Source organism: Sinohyriopsis cumingii, unplaced genomic scaffold (genome assembly GCF_028554795.1).
Source record: "Sinohyriopsis cumingii isolate HCF-2022 unplaced genomic scaffold, ASM2855479v2 utg000452l, whole genome shotgun sequence".
NCBI lineage: Eukaryota > Metazoa > Mollusca > Bivalvia > Unionida > Unionidae > Sinohyriopsis > Sinohyriopsis cumingii.
The window spans coordinates 1225684-1241448 of record NW_028315901.1 but is presented as its reverse complement, the minus strand read 5'-3'; the positions used below and the strand labels follow the sequence as shown (position 1 = coordinate 1241448).

Sequence of the window (15765 nt, the reverse complement as noted above, 5' to 3'; positions counted from 1 at the left end):
AAGAAACAGTTCCCATACACCGATGTTATATACACCACAAATACCTCCCTATTCTAAAACAGTCCCCATCGACAATATTATAATACCATATATATCTCTCTATTCTCAAACAGTCACAATGCACACAAATACCTCCTCATACTAAAACTAAAACAGTCCCCATACACCATAGTTATATATGTGCACAAATACCTCTCTGTACTCAAACATTCCCCATACATCAATGTTATATACACAAATACTTTCCTATACTCACAATGAATGAACCAGTTTACATACAAAATCACTGACGCATGTACATACACATGCATTCAAAACAACAGACGAGAATAGGTTTAAATGGAAGTTTACAATAGTACTCGTATAAAAGATCTATTATAAAACCTCATATTTTATTTTACATATTAAAATAGCAGAGCTATCAAAGTTCAAGAGTCCAATTGTTTGTGGTTTTCAAGCAAAATGCAGGAACCCTATACATTTTGCTGTTCAATCACAAATAAAATTCCAATTGATGTTGATAAGTACTTGCAGTTGTCTCCCTTGATTTGTCAATATTAGCACTCATGCTAAATATACAAGATAGCAGGTATCATGGTTACATTTCTTCGATGGATATGACAGATCATTTTAAAATAGAAAAAGTGTTATAGAAAAATATCTCATTCCTCATTCTTATGGTCTTCCCATGAACTGAAGAAATAAACATGCAATATATATTTGGTCCTTTCAATATTATGCAAGTGCAGGAACTCTATCAATTTGGTTGTTTGATTACAACTAAAAATCCAAATGATTTTGCTAAATATTTGCAGCTGTCTCCCTTGATTTAATGTCAATATTAGCATTCATGCAAAATGAACAAGGCAGCAGGTAACATGGTTACATTTTTTCAGTGGATATGAAAAATTATTTTTAGATAGAAAAAACTGTTGCAGAAAAATATCTTATACTTAATATGTCTACCCATGAATTGAATAAATATGCAATATATATTTGGTCTTTTCAATATTATGCAAGTGTTCCATTTTTCATACATAACAGATGATCCTAGTCAGGTAACTGGAGAGAAAAATGTTTCACATTTGCAGCAATATTCATGGAAAATTAAACTCTTTTAATCCTGGGTCTCTTACCTTTGAAGTGGCTGTTTCTACTGCATCTTTCAATGCTTCTTGAATACAACCTCAAAAACACGCATGGCTCAGTGACTGTGATGCCTCCTAGAGAGCAAACCTCATCTTTCAGCTGTTTTGGTTTTGTTTCTTCTCTAAAAGAATTTCTGTTACACCCTGTAAGAAAATGAGAGAAATGCTTTATGGTAGTTAACATTTAATAAGTGATATCTTTATTGCTATTCTTTTTCTTTGTTTTGTCTTTAAATTTGCAGATACCTATACCTTGATATCAAACAAACAAGAGTCCCAGGAAGGGAATATACTCTACTGGTTAACAAATGATAAGTCTCATATTTAATTTGATTATTCTTTTCTTTTAATTAGCAAATGTATATTCCGTGATATGAAAAAAAAAATGCATTAAGGATGACTGCTTTTGTAAGCTCAACACCATAATGGCCATATTGAATGTAAAACTGGCACAATGTTATGATAGATCTACCTGATATCATAAAAACCCTGTTAGTGAACACCCCATATCAATATGACCAGTTACTCACAAGGTGTTGCAATTAGAAGATTCTACAAAATTTCACCTTCTTTGGAAATTATAATGGATGTCTAATCAAAACCATTTTTGTTAAGGACTAACTAAAAAGCACAAGTTGCACAAGTCTTTTGGTGAAAACCCCATGGTGATATAACCATCCATCCAGAACGAGTAGAAATAACAGTACCATGGCTGCCATATCTGAGGTCAGATCAGCACTATATTCAGTTAGTAGAAACTATACACATTATAGGTTAATACCCCAAGTTAACATGTCCATCTAGAAGACATAGAAATGACAAGATTTCCAAGAGTGCAGTCATAAGTGGCCATACTTGATATGAGATGGACACCATTTTATTTAGTACCAGCTAAATATGAAGTGTACCAAGATCCAAGATTCTATACTGGATATAGTATATGCATGCTTCACTCGACAAGTATGTGCATATTACTTCATCTAGTGTCTCATCTAATATGTGTATGTTTCCATCATCTAGAAGGTGCATGTTTCCCTATTTTGTAAGTGTATGTTTTCATCATCTAGAATGTGCATATTTCTCTCATTTACAATATACATGTACAATAGCCCCTCATCTAGTATGCGCATAATTCCCTAATCTGGTATGTGCATGTTTCCCACATCTAATATGTGCTTATTTCCTCGTCTGGTATGTGATGCCTCCCACATCTAGTATATGCATATTTCCTCATCTGGTATGTACATTTTCCCCTCATCAAGAATGTGTTTTTCACTCATCTGGTATTTGCCTGTTTCCCTCATCTAGAATGTTTGCCTATTATCTAGAATGTACATCCTGTCATCATCAAGTATGTGCAAGTTTCCTCATCTAGTATGTGGATATTCCCCTAAACCAGTATGTACATGTTTCCTAATCTAGTATGTGGATATTCCCAAAATCCAGTATGTGTATGTTTTCCCCCTGTAGTATATGCATATTTCTATCATGTGTTGCTACGCTCAGTAGTGGATGTATGTTTCCCTCCTCAGGTATGTGCTTGCTTCCCTCATCCAGAATGTACATGTTTGCCTCATCTAGAATGTTTATGCTGTCCTCATCTGGTATGTGTTGCATCCCTCTTTTATTATATACACAGACACATACCAGAGGATTTTAAGTATTCTTCTTCTTTTTGTCTTTAAATTTGCATATATATATATAAGCTTAATTTATCACAACATAATATTAAATGTAGGTCACAGTGACCTTTTGTTATAAGTCTTGAAACATAAAAGACATAACAGAGATACATTAGATATGGGTCAACAAGACCAACCTTTGTGATTGGGTTGCAGCACTCATCAGGATGTATCATCTCACCAAATTTCATGGTTCTAATAGACACAAAGTAATTGCCCTGAAGTACCCCACTGTATATGCATAATTTATGCCTTGAAGTACCTGTGTATATACAATGCATGCCATGAAGTACCAATGGTATACATACAATGTATGCCCCGATTAGTACCTGTTTATACACAAAGTATGCCATGAAGTACGCATGGTATATACACAAAGTATGCTGTGAAGTACCCCAATGTATACACACAAAGCGGATGGACAACACCACACTCATCCTGGTTAAGAGTGATGTTAAGTGAGCTCTGTGATAAAAACCTGTGCTGCTGAAATATGATATGTGCACAATGCCTAAACTTAAGCTAGCATCTAACTGTTAATAAAATTCACATATACCACAGTGAAAGAAACTCGCATATCTTACTGTTAAAGAAATTCACATATCTCACTTTTAAAGAAATTTATGTAGGTATGTCACTGTTAAAGAAATTTATATGCATCACTGTTAAAGAAATTCACATGTGTCACTGTTTTTCACATGTATCTCTGTTAATAAAACTTGCATATATTACTGTTAAAGAAATTAACATATCTCACATTTAAAGAAATTCATCTGCAACACTTTTATGCAAATACCAATGATTCACTGTTAAAGAAATTGACACATTTCACTGTTAAAGAAATTAACAATTATTTCACTGTTACATAACACTGTAAAATATATTCTCATAAATAACTGTTAAAGAAATTCATAGTTCACAATGCTGAAAGCTGGCTTCATGTGTAACACCACAGGCTTATACAAAACAAGGATTTTGTCCAATACGGTCTCTCTCACACTTTTTAGTCAAAGGCCTAAAAAAATCTCTAAAACTGAGCTGTCAAAAATGGCTCAGCTACCAATGGCATCATCTTCTTCACTCAATCTCAGTGAAAAAAACAATGACAGCAATAATTAGAGGCCAACATTCAACAAATGCTTTCCACAAACTAGTTTTACTAAATTTATCAAACATATACCTCAGTCTTAGGGGGCCCTGAGTGGCCAAATGGTCTAAAGTGCTTACCATTATGGATCACTGATATCTTGCCTCTGTCTGTGGGTTTGAGTCTCGGGCTCATTTAATATGGGCACATGAGAAAGCTTGCCAGTAACTTCCCATGGGTCGATGGTTCTTCCTGTTGTTATCCCTGGTTCTACCACCATGAGTTTGGCTGGCCACTTATCCATAGCCTATCTTGTTCTGAAAAATGGCATTATACCCCATAACAACATTCACAAACTAAGCTTATTTTGGGTTCTTCTTTACTTCAATTACAAACCATACACAAAGTTTTATAACTAAACATGGCAGACAACTCAAGTCATTGTGTTAAAGCCATTTTCCTTCTTGGAGTCAGTGACCATGACCTAGGGCCTTTTGATTATTCCTGACAATAAGTGCAAGCCATACCAAAGGCCTGGTAATTTTGCTACAACTCTTTGATCTTAAACTAAGTAAAAAAGAGCAAAAACAACACATCTAGAAAACTTTTTTTAAAAATGATTTCCCTAAAATACAATGTGAAACTTTAAAAGGATCTTACTGTATTGTGAATTAAATCACAAATAATCCTAAATGTTCTATTACAGCTTCAAAAGTGTAGATTATTCTGAACAAATCCCAGTTGTGTTCCAAATGATTTCTAATCTTGAAAGTGAAGATAAAATAGCCTGAAATAGTGTTGATTTTCTAATAGTCTTGATGAATCACAATTATATAGTCCAAAACATCTCTAAATGAATTCATAATAATCCAAAAATAGTGACTGAGTCTGAAAGAATTATTGAATACTTTGCAATTCCAATGAATCCTTTAAATAAATAAATCCTCCCATATTAAAACTAAAATCAAAGAAATCTTTTTACCTACAAATAATACTAATCTTAATAAATAATCTTCCTTATGCCAAGTACAAGCCATTCTCAAAGCTTCATGACTGTACATGGTAGAAAACTCATACTATTGTGTTGAACCTATTTCAGTGTTTAAGCAAGTGGCCTTGACTATTGACCTTTTGACCACGACTTCTTCCTTTCAAACCACCTAAAAAGTCTAGTAACCATAGATGGTGGAATATTCAAGTTATGTTTCTGAAACCATTTTCATTGTTCAGTGACAGTGGCGTTGATGGTTGATGCCAAAATTAACAGAATTCTTCTTGAGGCCACTATGCAATCCACTCGCAAAATTTAATAACTGCCGATTGTGGAGAAAGTGGGTCTTTGTGCAGAAACTATGTTTTGTGTGCCCTATCACTATGGACCAGGTATGTGTGTCTTACTGTTATGGACTAGATATGTGTGTCATACTGTTATGGACTAGATATGTGTGTCATACTGTTATGGACTAGATATGTGTGTCATACTGTTATGGACTAGATATGTGTGTTCTACTACTATGGACTAGATATGTGTGTTCTACAGCTATGAACCAGGTATGTGTGTCTTACTGTTATGGACTAGATATGTGTGTCTTACTGTTATGAACTAGATATGTGTGTCATACTGCTATGGACTAGATATGTCTGTTCTGCTTTTATGGACTAGGTATATGTGTCCTGCTGTTATGGACCAGGTATGTGTGTCCTACTGATATGGTCCAGGTATTTCTTTCCTACTGATATGGACCAGGTATATGTGTACTCCTGCTCTTGACCAGGAATATATGTCATACTGCTATGGACTAGATATATGTGTCCTACTGATATGGACTATATACGTGTCCTACTGCTATGGACCATGTATGTGTGACCTACTGCTATGGACCATGCATATCTGTCCTACTGCTATAGACCAGGTATTTGTTTCCTACTGATATGGAACAGGTATGTGTGTCCTCCTGTGTTGGACCAGCTATGTGTGTCCTACTGCTATGGACCAGGTATGTATGACCTACTGCTATGGACCAGGTATGTATGACCTACTGCTATGGACTAGGTATGTGTGATCTACTGATATGGACTACATATATGTCCTACTGCTATGGGCTAGAAATGTGTGTCATACTGCTTCAGACCAGGTATGTGTGTCCTATATGTGAGCAGCACAATACCACATCATTGTTACAGTTTATTCTGTATGTGGGATGCCACTTCCCCAATGCCGACTTAATGTTCCAAAGCTTATTTGTGGAGTTTTGTGGACATATAGTCAGAAAGCAGTAAAGTGGTATACCGCTTTCTGCTATTGCAGTAGGGACATAATAATGTAAATGGTAAAACCTGAAAAGGTCTTCAGGAAGATAAACCCTTCCAAATAAAAATAAACATGTGGTCCTAAATCTAACAGAGAAGATAAAGATAATCAGATTCCTTGAAAAGTATATAAGTAAAAAGAAAGGTATTAAATATAGTTTTACAGTATATGGATCAAAGTTGTTTTTATAGAGATTGCAGTCTTTAAAACTGTCAAAAATTTTCTCTGTTTTTTTTTCAGATTTAAAACATTCTTAATTGAAACATTTATGTTCTCACTAAACATTTATTTCTCACAGAGTCTAAGTCGATACACTTACAAAAATGTCTTCCACTGTTAGTGGACAACAGAATGATAATATGCACTGTGGTCAAGTTTCACCCTTCAGGAGGCATGCATGGGTCAGGCATATGTTTCCAATATGTAAATGACACCATACCTTCTCATCTATATAATTTGTTCCATATGAAGGATGTCACCTTTGCCAATGTTGATTTAATATTCTAAAGATTATCTGTACAGTTTTTGTTCCACATATTTACCAAGTAGACATGTAATATGAATTAATATATTTGAAGTCTCCGTAGAAAACCTATATTCAGATGCTGATGACTGCAAAGAAGCCTTGGCTGCTGCACCATCCCTTCTGTACATTCACCAATGTGATCAGGCAGCCATCTTATTTCTGTAATATTTGGGATATTACTAGTATGTCATGTTTAATACCATTTTGTACAATATAATATCAGGTTGTAAAATGTTTTACCAGGTAGTCAAATTTAATATCAGTTTGTCAGACTTAATGCCATCATGTAAGTGTTATGTCTGTTGTTGGTATATTTAATTTGAATTGTGAAATTGATCTTAATTCATAACTAAGGGTTGGAGTTGGGCCTACCTGAATAATGTCTTTTTTATAAACAACATATTATATCACTATTTTTTATCTATGATTTTATATCATATATTAAAATCATTATTATTTGGAGGTAACATGTTTATGTGGCCTTTTGACCATGGAAATTTCTAGAAGGGATCTCGTTTATGAAATTGATGGGAAAAATGATCACCTCATCATGGTTCTGTTATTATGCCCTAGGTTTTTATATTAAGGTTGATTATATTAGAATTACTCATTCTATTTTAACATCAGTCTGTTAAGGAATCAATATTATTGTAATTGAGAGGAATTATTTATTTAAATTATTCATTGGAATTAAAAAGTGCTCATTAATTTGCAAATAAAACAATATTTTAGAATTGTTGTGAATTGTTCAAGAACATTTTGTATCATATTATTGTGATACAACAAGACTGTTGACACCTTAGCACACTTGAAACTATGGAAAAGTGGTTCAAATACCCTTCACAGTGTACCACATGTAAAGGCCATCTATCTTTACATCAATAAAACTTTTTATTCAAATTAGGTTTAGCAACAATTACATTCTGTGAAAGCAATTTGAAAATATAATCATAATTGCTTTCAGACAGAATTAAATGTAGATTAAAGATTTGAATATAGCTTTATTTTTTTTTTTTGTAAGCTGGAGACTTTTTCCAGTGCTGTGCAGAGTTGAATGGCTTCATCTTGTTAACTGTCTCTTTAATGGGAATTATGGTAATAATAACATGATAGTGGAATGTATGGTAATAATAGAAGTATACTGGGATATATGGTAATACTAATAATAAAATGGGATGTATGGAATTAATAGCAGGATACTGGTATGTATGGTAACAATAGCAGGATACTGGTATGTATGGTAATAATATCAATATACTGGGATGTATGGTAACAATAGCAGGATACTGGTATGTATGGTAATAATAACAGGATAGTGGAATGTATGGTAATAATATCAATATACTGGGATGTATGGTAACAATAGCAGGATACTGGTATGTATAGTAATAATATCCATATACTGGGATGTATGGAATTAATAGCAGGAAACTGGTACGTATGGTATTAATACCAGGATACTGGTATGTATGGTAATAATATCAATATACTGGTGTGTATGGAATTAATAGCAGGATTCTGGGATGTATGAATATAATATCAATATACTGGGATGTACAGAATTGATAGCAAGATACTGGTATGTATGATATTAATAGCAGGATACTGGTATGTATGATATTAATAGCAGGATACTGGTATGTATGGTAATAATAACAGGATACTGATATGTATGGTAATAATAGCAGGATACTGTTATGCATGGTAATAATAGCAGGATACTGGTATGTATGGTAATAATATCAATATACTGGGATTATGGAATTAATAGCAGGACACTGGGATGTATGAATATGATATCAATATACTGAGATGTACAGAATTGATAGCAAGATACTAGTATGTATGATATTAATAGCCGGATACTGGTATGTATGATAATAATAGCAGGATACTGGTATGTATGGTAATAATAACAGGATACTGATATTATGGTAATAATAACAGGATACTGGTATGCATGGTAATAATAGCAGGATATTGGTATGCATGGTAATAATAGCAGGATATTGGTATGCATGGTAATAATAGCAGGATACTGGTATGCATGGTAATAATAGCAGGATACTGGTACGTATGGTAATAATAGCATGATACTGGTATGTATGGTAATAATAGCAGGATACTGGTATGTATGGTAATAATAGCAGGATACTAGTATGCATGGTAATAATAGCAGGATACTGGTATGTATGGTAATAATAGCAGGATAGTGGGATGTATGGTAATAATAGCAGGATAATGGTATGTAAATATAACATACTTTAATAAGATAAACTTTCATTTTAAGCAAGGAAAGTTTCTCATAACAAGTATGTAACAAGTGACAAAATACTCAAATACAAATGAAATAACTTTTGGGAAAAAGTTCAAACTTGTTAAATTAAGACCAGGTTCAAACATGTACCATGTTGATTTTAACTACAGACAGATGGTCTAGGGGAGGTAACCTATTCATTCCAATAACTATCCTGTAACAGAGTTGTGCCTGGAGTAGAAATTTAGGTATTTAAAAAGCACAGAACAACATATAAGTGTTAGATTCTGTGAGACAAAAAATGAACACACTCATACATTTCATGATGGATCCTGTGAGAAGATCACATCAAAGAAAGATTAGAGATGAAATAAGAAACATGAATTTGTTTACAGATCATACAAAAATAAGTTTAAAATTAATTGTTGCTGTTGTTGTTGTTGTTGTAGGGTTTAACACCATTTTTCAGCACACAATAGGCTATACATAGTGGCCAGTATTAATGGTGGAGGAAGAACCCGGGAAATCCCCGGAAAGAACCACCAACCCTCGAGAAGCTACTGGCAAGCCACATAACCACATTGGCTGAATCCGAGACACGAACCCACTCAGACAGAGGTGAGATGGCAGTGATCAGTAATGGAGAGTGCTTTAGACCACTTGGCCACTCGGGGCCCCAAAATTAATTGCAACAATGAACTTAAATACATCAAAAATTTGTAGACCAGGTCCATCTACATGTGAAAAGTTACATTTAGAAATAAAAAATTCAAGAAAAAAAGAGACATTTGGAAACTACAAAGAATATCATAAATGAGACATTCTACACAAGTCTATATTTAATTATTGTCTAAGTTGATAACTGAAATGTATATGAAGAAACTATTTTCCTTTCTTCAGTCTGAGTGACCTTGTCCCTTCTACCACAAATTCAAGATTGTTTTCCTCCTCCCCCAAATGCAAACCACCTGCAATGTTTGGGCCAGATCTGTAAAGTGAAACTAAGATTGTGAGAAAAAATTATTCTTGTTGCAGTCAGTGACCTTGACTTTTGACCTTTACACAATTCCAAATGATTTGCCTCCTACCTTACCCAAAATGCAACTTAGCACAAAATCACATATTTGTAAAGGCATATATATATGGACAATAAAGTTGTATCCTTTTAAATTTTGCCTGTATGCACACTCAAAAATCTATACTCATTTTATTCGCCATTTTATTCGCCCCTTGTTAAAGTATGTATATGTTGAACAATCATTGTAGTTTACAGGGATTACACACATATCCTAAGTACATTTTATTTTACAAGGATTACACAACTTTTAAAAATCATGGGAAAGCAAAGTTACCTTAGAAAAACAAGAACTTATAATATTCTTGTACATTAAATATGCAGTTATTAATAATTGAAATTTACAGTTACATTTATTTATAAAGTTTAGGATGTACAGTAAAATCATTTATTTATTTTTCTTTTCATTTGCTAATGAGTATTTGAATAGATTTTTCTGTATGATATTCTGTAGACTTTTTCAAGTCCCATAGTCAGTGTAGTTAACTCTTTTACAATTTCTCAAACCAAATTCAACCATTTCACCAATTTCAACTAATTTCTCAATTCTGCAGTCTTCAAAATACTAAATTTCCATTCATTCAATTAGAAAATAATTTCTCTTCCATAAATTTCATTAAGCATTTTTGTTTTAATTAAGAATTCGTTATCTAACACAAGCAGCTTAAACTGCCCTTGTCAGCTCCGAAACTGTAGGCCTGAATGCACCTTAGCTTTTACAGTAATTATTAATATTGATCCAAGGGGAAGTAACTTCACCGTGAAGTGATTTAAGTTTGTCATGATGTATAAACTTAGGCTTGTTCCTAAGACGTTCTTGTGTTCTGAATAGCACATCACTAAGTTTTAAAATGATTTTAAATGGACCATTCCAGGGTCTTTGTAATATTGAATTCAACCTGCTTAATCTTTTGAGATCAAAACACCATACATCTTCATCACGTTTCTTGAGACCGATTCTCAGATTATGACTTTCTTTTATGTTTTCATCAGAAAGTTGTATTTTTGTTCTGGAAAATTCATGAATTTCATTCATTATAATTGTCAGCTCATTTGCTTGATCTTTTTTATATTTTATGATTTTCAGATTGCCATTTCTCATAGTGACCAATAGAAGATGTTTATGGGCAAAGTTGTCTCCCTTCCCAGTGACATTAAATATCTACTTGTTCCTGTAGTCTTATGGACTGAACACATGTAGGCCATCATTACCAAAGGTGCATATTTATCCTAGTCTTTTTGATGATTAGATGGCTCTCATGGACTCTTCTGGTCAAATACTTGTGAAGTTCTCAAAGGGTGCACAGTTTTCTCTGTCATGCATGTCATTTTCTTCCAGGATGCACCTTATTTTCATATTCTGGTAAGCTGTGGACAACCAGCATAATATATAAAGCTAGACTTAAGTAAATAGGCAAGTGTGACTAATGAACATTGAATCCTTATCATTGAATCCTTGAATCCTTATCATTGCAATTATCATGTGTAAATGACTGTCCCCTCCACTTATTTCAAAGAAACCGTTATCTGATGAGTATTGTTTTAGAACCAGCAATTGATTCACAAATAAATGATGCCCTTTTTTGTTATAAGGGTGTTTTAGTTAAATTGGTGATGATGTGAATATAAATCATGAATGGAATCAAAGTGTTCTCAGATTCTGATTTGGACAGTATTGCCAGATCATAGATATGCCATAACAATAATAATTGCCACTTAATTACATGATAACTTCTACAGGGCAAAACAGTATTAGTGGAAACATTTTTAAAAAGTGCAGTGAAGTATGTTGATTTCCAAAACTTGGCAAAATCTGTTCATATTTTGGGGTCAATGAATTTGTGATGAAAAGGAACCCCCCAAAAAGCAACAAAAAGGTAAAAGTTCCATTTCATTTGTGATATTTGAACATGAATACCTAAAGTGTGTGTGAATTCATCTTGACAAGAGTTCATATTTTTTGCAGTCTCAAGCTACATGTATTTAAGTATATGTGACAATCATATCTTCTTTCAAGTCCAAATTATATCCCACCTTGTTTCCTTTGGGCCACCTGGTAAGGGATTTTAAACTATTTACTAATTAACATGCTTATTCTGAATTAGTTGTTTTTTTGCACATATGCTGCTTTGAATATTTTGTGACTCTTTTTTTAATTTAATTTATTAATGATGCAATTTGCATATATATGTATGGTACAGTGCAATGCCAGCTGTTTACTCCTGTAAGTTTCTTTTGTGGGAATGGAGATGCTGCTTTACATGAAGAGAAATCTACAGTCATACATGCCAGTCATTACACATTGGGCATATAATCATTACATTTTTTTTCACAGAATTATGACTGATGTGTGTCTGCATATGGATTATATTTTTTGGGTATATAAAAAAATAAATAAAAATAAAGCAATAAAAGGTTTGTTTGTAATTTATATTATCATCTCTTTAATTCCACTCATCAAACAAAATTGAGAATATTCTAAATAAAGACTGTTGCATAGGAAGAGCGGTATAGCTAATTTGTCCATCATAGCTGTGTGTACTTTTCTAGTTTCCTATTTATAGCAAGTGCATGACCTATTTCCAAGACAACAGACAGAATTCATTCATTTGCCTCATAGATTCATCTTATTGATAATGAAGTTAGGTTGTGAGACAGATTGTTCTTTTAAAGAAAATGGCATCAGATTTTAAGCAAAATGGACTTTTACGGGTTGACTTGTGGATGAAATTTTAAGAGCAGATGGGTCCTTTTAAACTTCAAAATATTTCCAGTCTGAAAATGGACAGTTCAACAACCCTTTAGAAATTTGCAAAGAAGAATATGAGAGTGGTGCAATACAGCAATCAGACTGAGGACAGAATCTTTTGGTTTCACAGTCATTTGGCAAAAGTTATAGACATGTAGACTAGTTAAAGTGAGTCTTGAATATAAATAATTGTACAGTATGTTTTTTGTTGGTATTCTGGTTCTAATCCTCATGGATTTGCACATTTGTACCAAGTATTTTGACCTGGAATTCCATTTTGGTAGCAAAAGTAAATTACATTTTTCATACACTGTACTGTAATTATGGCATATTAGCTATGACCTCAACAAACTAGGGGTACTAATGTCAGTAATAGTACTACCGGTATATAGATTACACTTTTTAATACTCAGATTACACTTTGTGCCACTTATATTGGCATAAATTATGCTGATACATCTCTCGGGGTGGCGTGTATGTATGCAGTATTCCCAGTGATCATTCCTGCGATTGAAACTAACTGTTGACAGTGATTTTTTTTCAATACAAATTTACTTGTATAAATAGTTTTCTTTATAGTATAATATTATAAATGGGTAGAAATTAAATCCTGATATTATTAAAATAACAAATATGTACTTTTCATTTTCCTTACTATCCTTTAGAAGGTAAGGGGCTTCCAAATATATGCCAGGGACTCACATATATAGAAAAGGGACTATTGAGCTCCATAAGTGAAAATTCAGAATCAGAGAGCTCTGGATCAGAGAGCTCTGGATCAGACACAAAAGCTCAAAGCATATTCAATATTTGCAGTTTGTACTTTTAGTCATGCTGTTTGATTAGGGTCTTGTATTGGCAGTTCTTTTAGTCATGCTGTTTGATTAGGATATTGCAGTGGTAGCTCCTTCAGTCATGCTGTCTGATTAGGGTCTTGTTGTGGTAGTTCTTTCAGCCATGCTGCCAGACTTGTAGGTGTAGTTCTTTTAAGCATGCTATTTGATTAGGGTCTTGTATTGGCAGTTCTTTTAGTCATGCTGTCTGATTAGGGTCCTATAGTGCTAGTTCTTTTAGTCATGCTGTTTGATTAGGTTCTTGTAGTGGTAGTTCTTTTAGTCATGCTATTTGATTAGGTTCTTGTAGTAGTAGTTATTTTAGTCATGCTGTTTGATTAGGGTCTTGTAGTGGTAGTACTTTTAGTCATGCTATTCGATTAGGTTCTTGTAGTAGTAGTTATTTTAGTCATGCTGTTTGATTAGGGTCTTGTATTGGCAGTTCTTTTAGTCATGCTGTTTGATTAGGTTCTTGTAGTAGAGGTAGTTCTTTTAGTCATGCTATTGATCTTGTTTTAGCAGTTAGTGTATTTTTCCACTTGAAATGATTAGTTTCCCAGGACATTCTGTTGCATTATACATCAGGACATTCAAGACTATTGGAAACTCATTCAGAACATTTGAGTCTTTTGGACTTGTCCTAGGACTTTTAGGATTATCTGGCATTTTGTCCCCAGTTCTGTAACTTCCTTTAAATTTTCAATTGCAACTTAGAGAAATAAATTATTTGTTGATTTTCACTTCATTCTGTTACACAATTTAAAACCATAGAGTCATATCAGTGTATATGAGCAACATAAACCCAAATCTGATCTGAAGTTTTAAATCAATGTTTTAGTACAGTCTGTGCTTCAATATTTGATATACCGGTAGGAATGACTTTGGCCCATTTTTGTAAAATAATCTGCAACAACAATTACACACTTTATACCCTGCTTTGTTTTTGGTAAAGGATATATAGAAATGATCACAATTTTCCACATGTACTTCCAGATTAAATTGGTTAATGGGGACCTTTGCTTTGTTTTTTATCATTTTCTAGAGCCACACATTGTACACTTCTGGCACAAATTCCCTACATCTCTTCAAAATGCATACCAGAAGAATCTTTGCTTTATTCTGTGTAGGGTTTTGGTTATAGCAAGATGTGTATTGCTAACGCTATTATGCATCTGAGTTAATATAAATGTTTTCTGGCTTTTGGGTGACACAATCTGAAAGATGATTCCTTTCCCATTACATATATCTTTTCCACATTTTCTTTGTAAAACATTGTTGTTGAGACATATATTTCCACCTCTACCAGAGGTAGTTAATCTCTGTGCCATATTTAGTAGCAGCAGCACAAACAGGTTCACTCATATTTTCAACCAAATTGGATCCTGTAATTGGAACTTTGCTAGAATATTGAGGTCCAAAGTTTCTGTATCTAAATTCCTTAGGTCAATGTCTGTATCATTAACTAGTTTCAGAATTATCAGCATCATTTATTGAGACTCCATACATCCGTTTGATTCATTTTTGTACAAAATTAGCATTTGATAAATATGATCACATTTATTATGTTTAAATCTCTTATTTGTCTCCTATGATTCAGTACTAATCTCTTTAGACATATTACAGAATTTGTTTTTACTTTAATTCATCAGTGCTGTGTTTTGATTTTGCTGTGCTATTCTGTTTTGGGGGTACATTTTAGACTAGATTTTTCCAATCATTCCTGTCACTTTATGTTCCTTCCACAGGTGTTCTACCAAGCTTGGAGTCAAGCCAAAGAAAAGGACAGGAATTGTTGCATTCATATCTGAGTCAACCTGAAGCAGTAAGAGCATACACAGGATCACCTTATTAAAGTAATTTCTTTGTAGACATTTTATCTATAGTACTTTGCACAGTCACATCAATACCAAAAGTGTAATTAATTTGTACACATTTTCTCTATGTTACTTTGCTCTGAAACATCAGTAATAAAGTCTAATTCATCCGTTTTATTTCCTTCTACATTACAGGATAGAATAGGAATACTTTGCAGACTTCATTGCTCTTATTGTAAGTTTTTACTGTTTTTGTAATGTTCTTCAAACTTATCACAGTATT

General features: G+C 33.4%; 1 protein-coding gene across 1 annotated transcript in view; it reads left to right on the top strand.

Annotated features, from left to right (window-relative positions):
• The window catches only part of LOC149774011 (uncharacterized), a 45019-nt gene extending 29533 nt beyond the window's left edge, over positions 1-15486 (top strand). Inside the window, exon 4 of the mRNA XM_089945894.1 lies at positions 15414-15486. Within this exon, the coding sequence (XP_089802020.1) occupies positions 15414-15486 (73 nt within the window). The remainder of the gene's footprint in view (positions 1-15413) is intronic.
• The last annotated feature ends 279 nt before the right edge of the window (positions 15487-15765 follow it).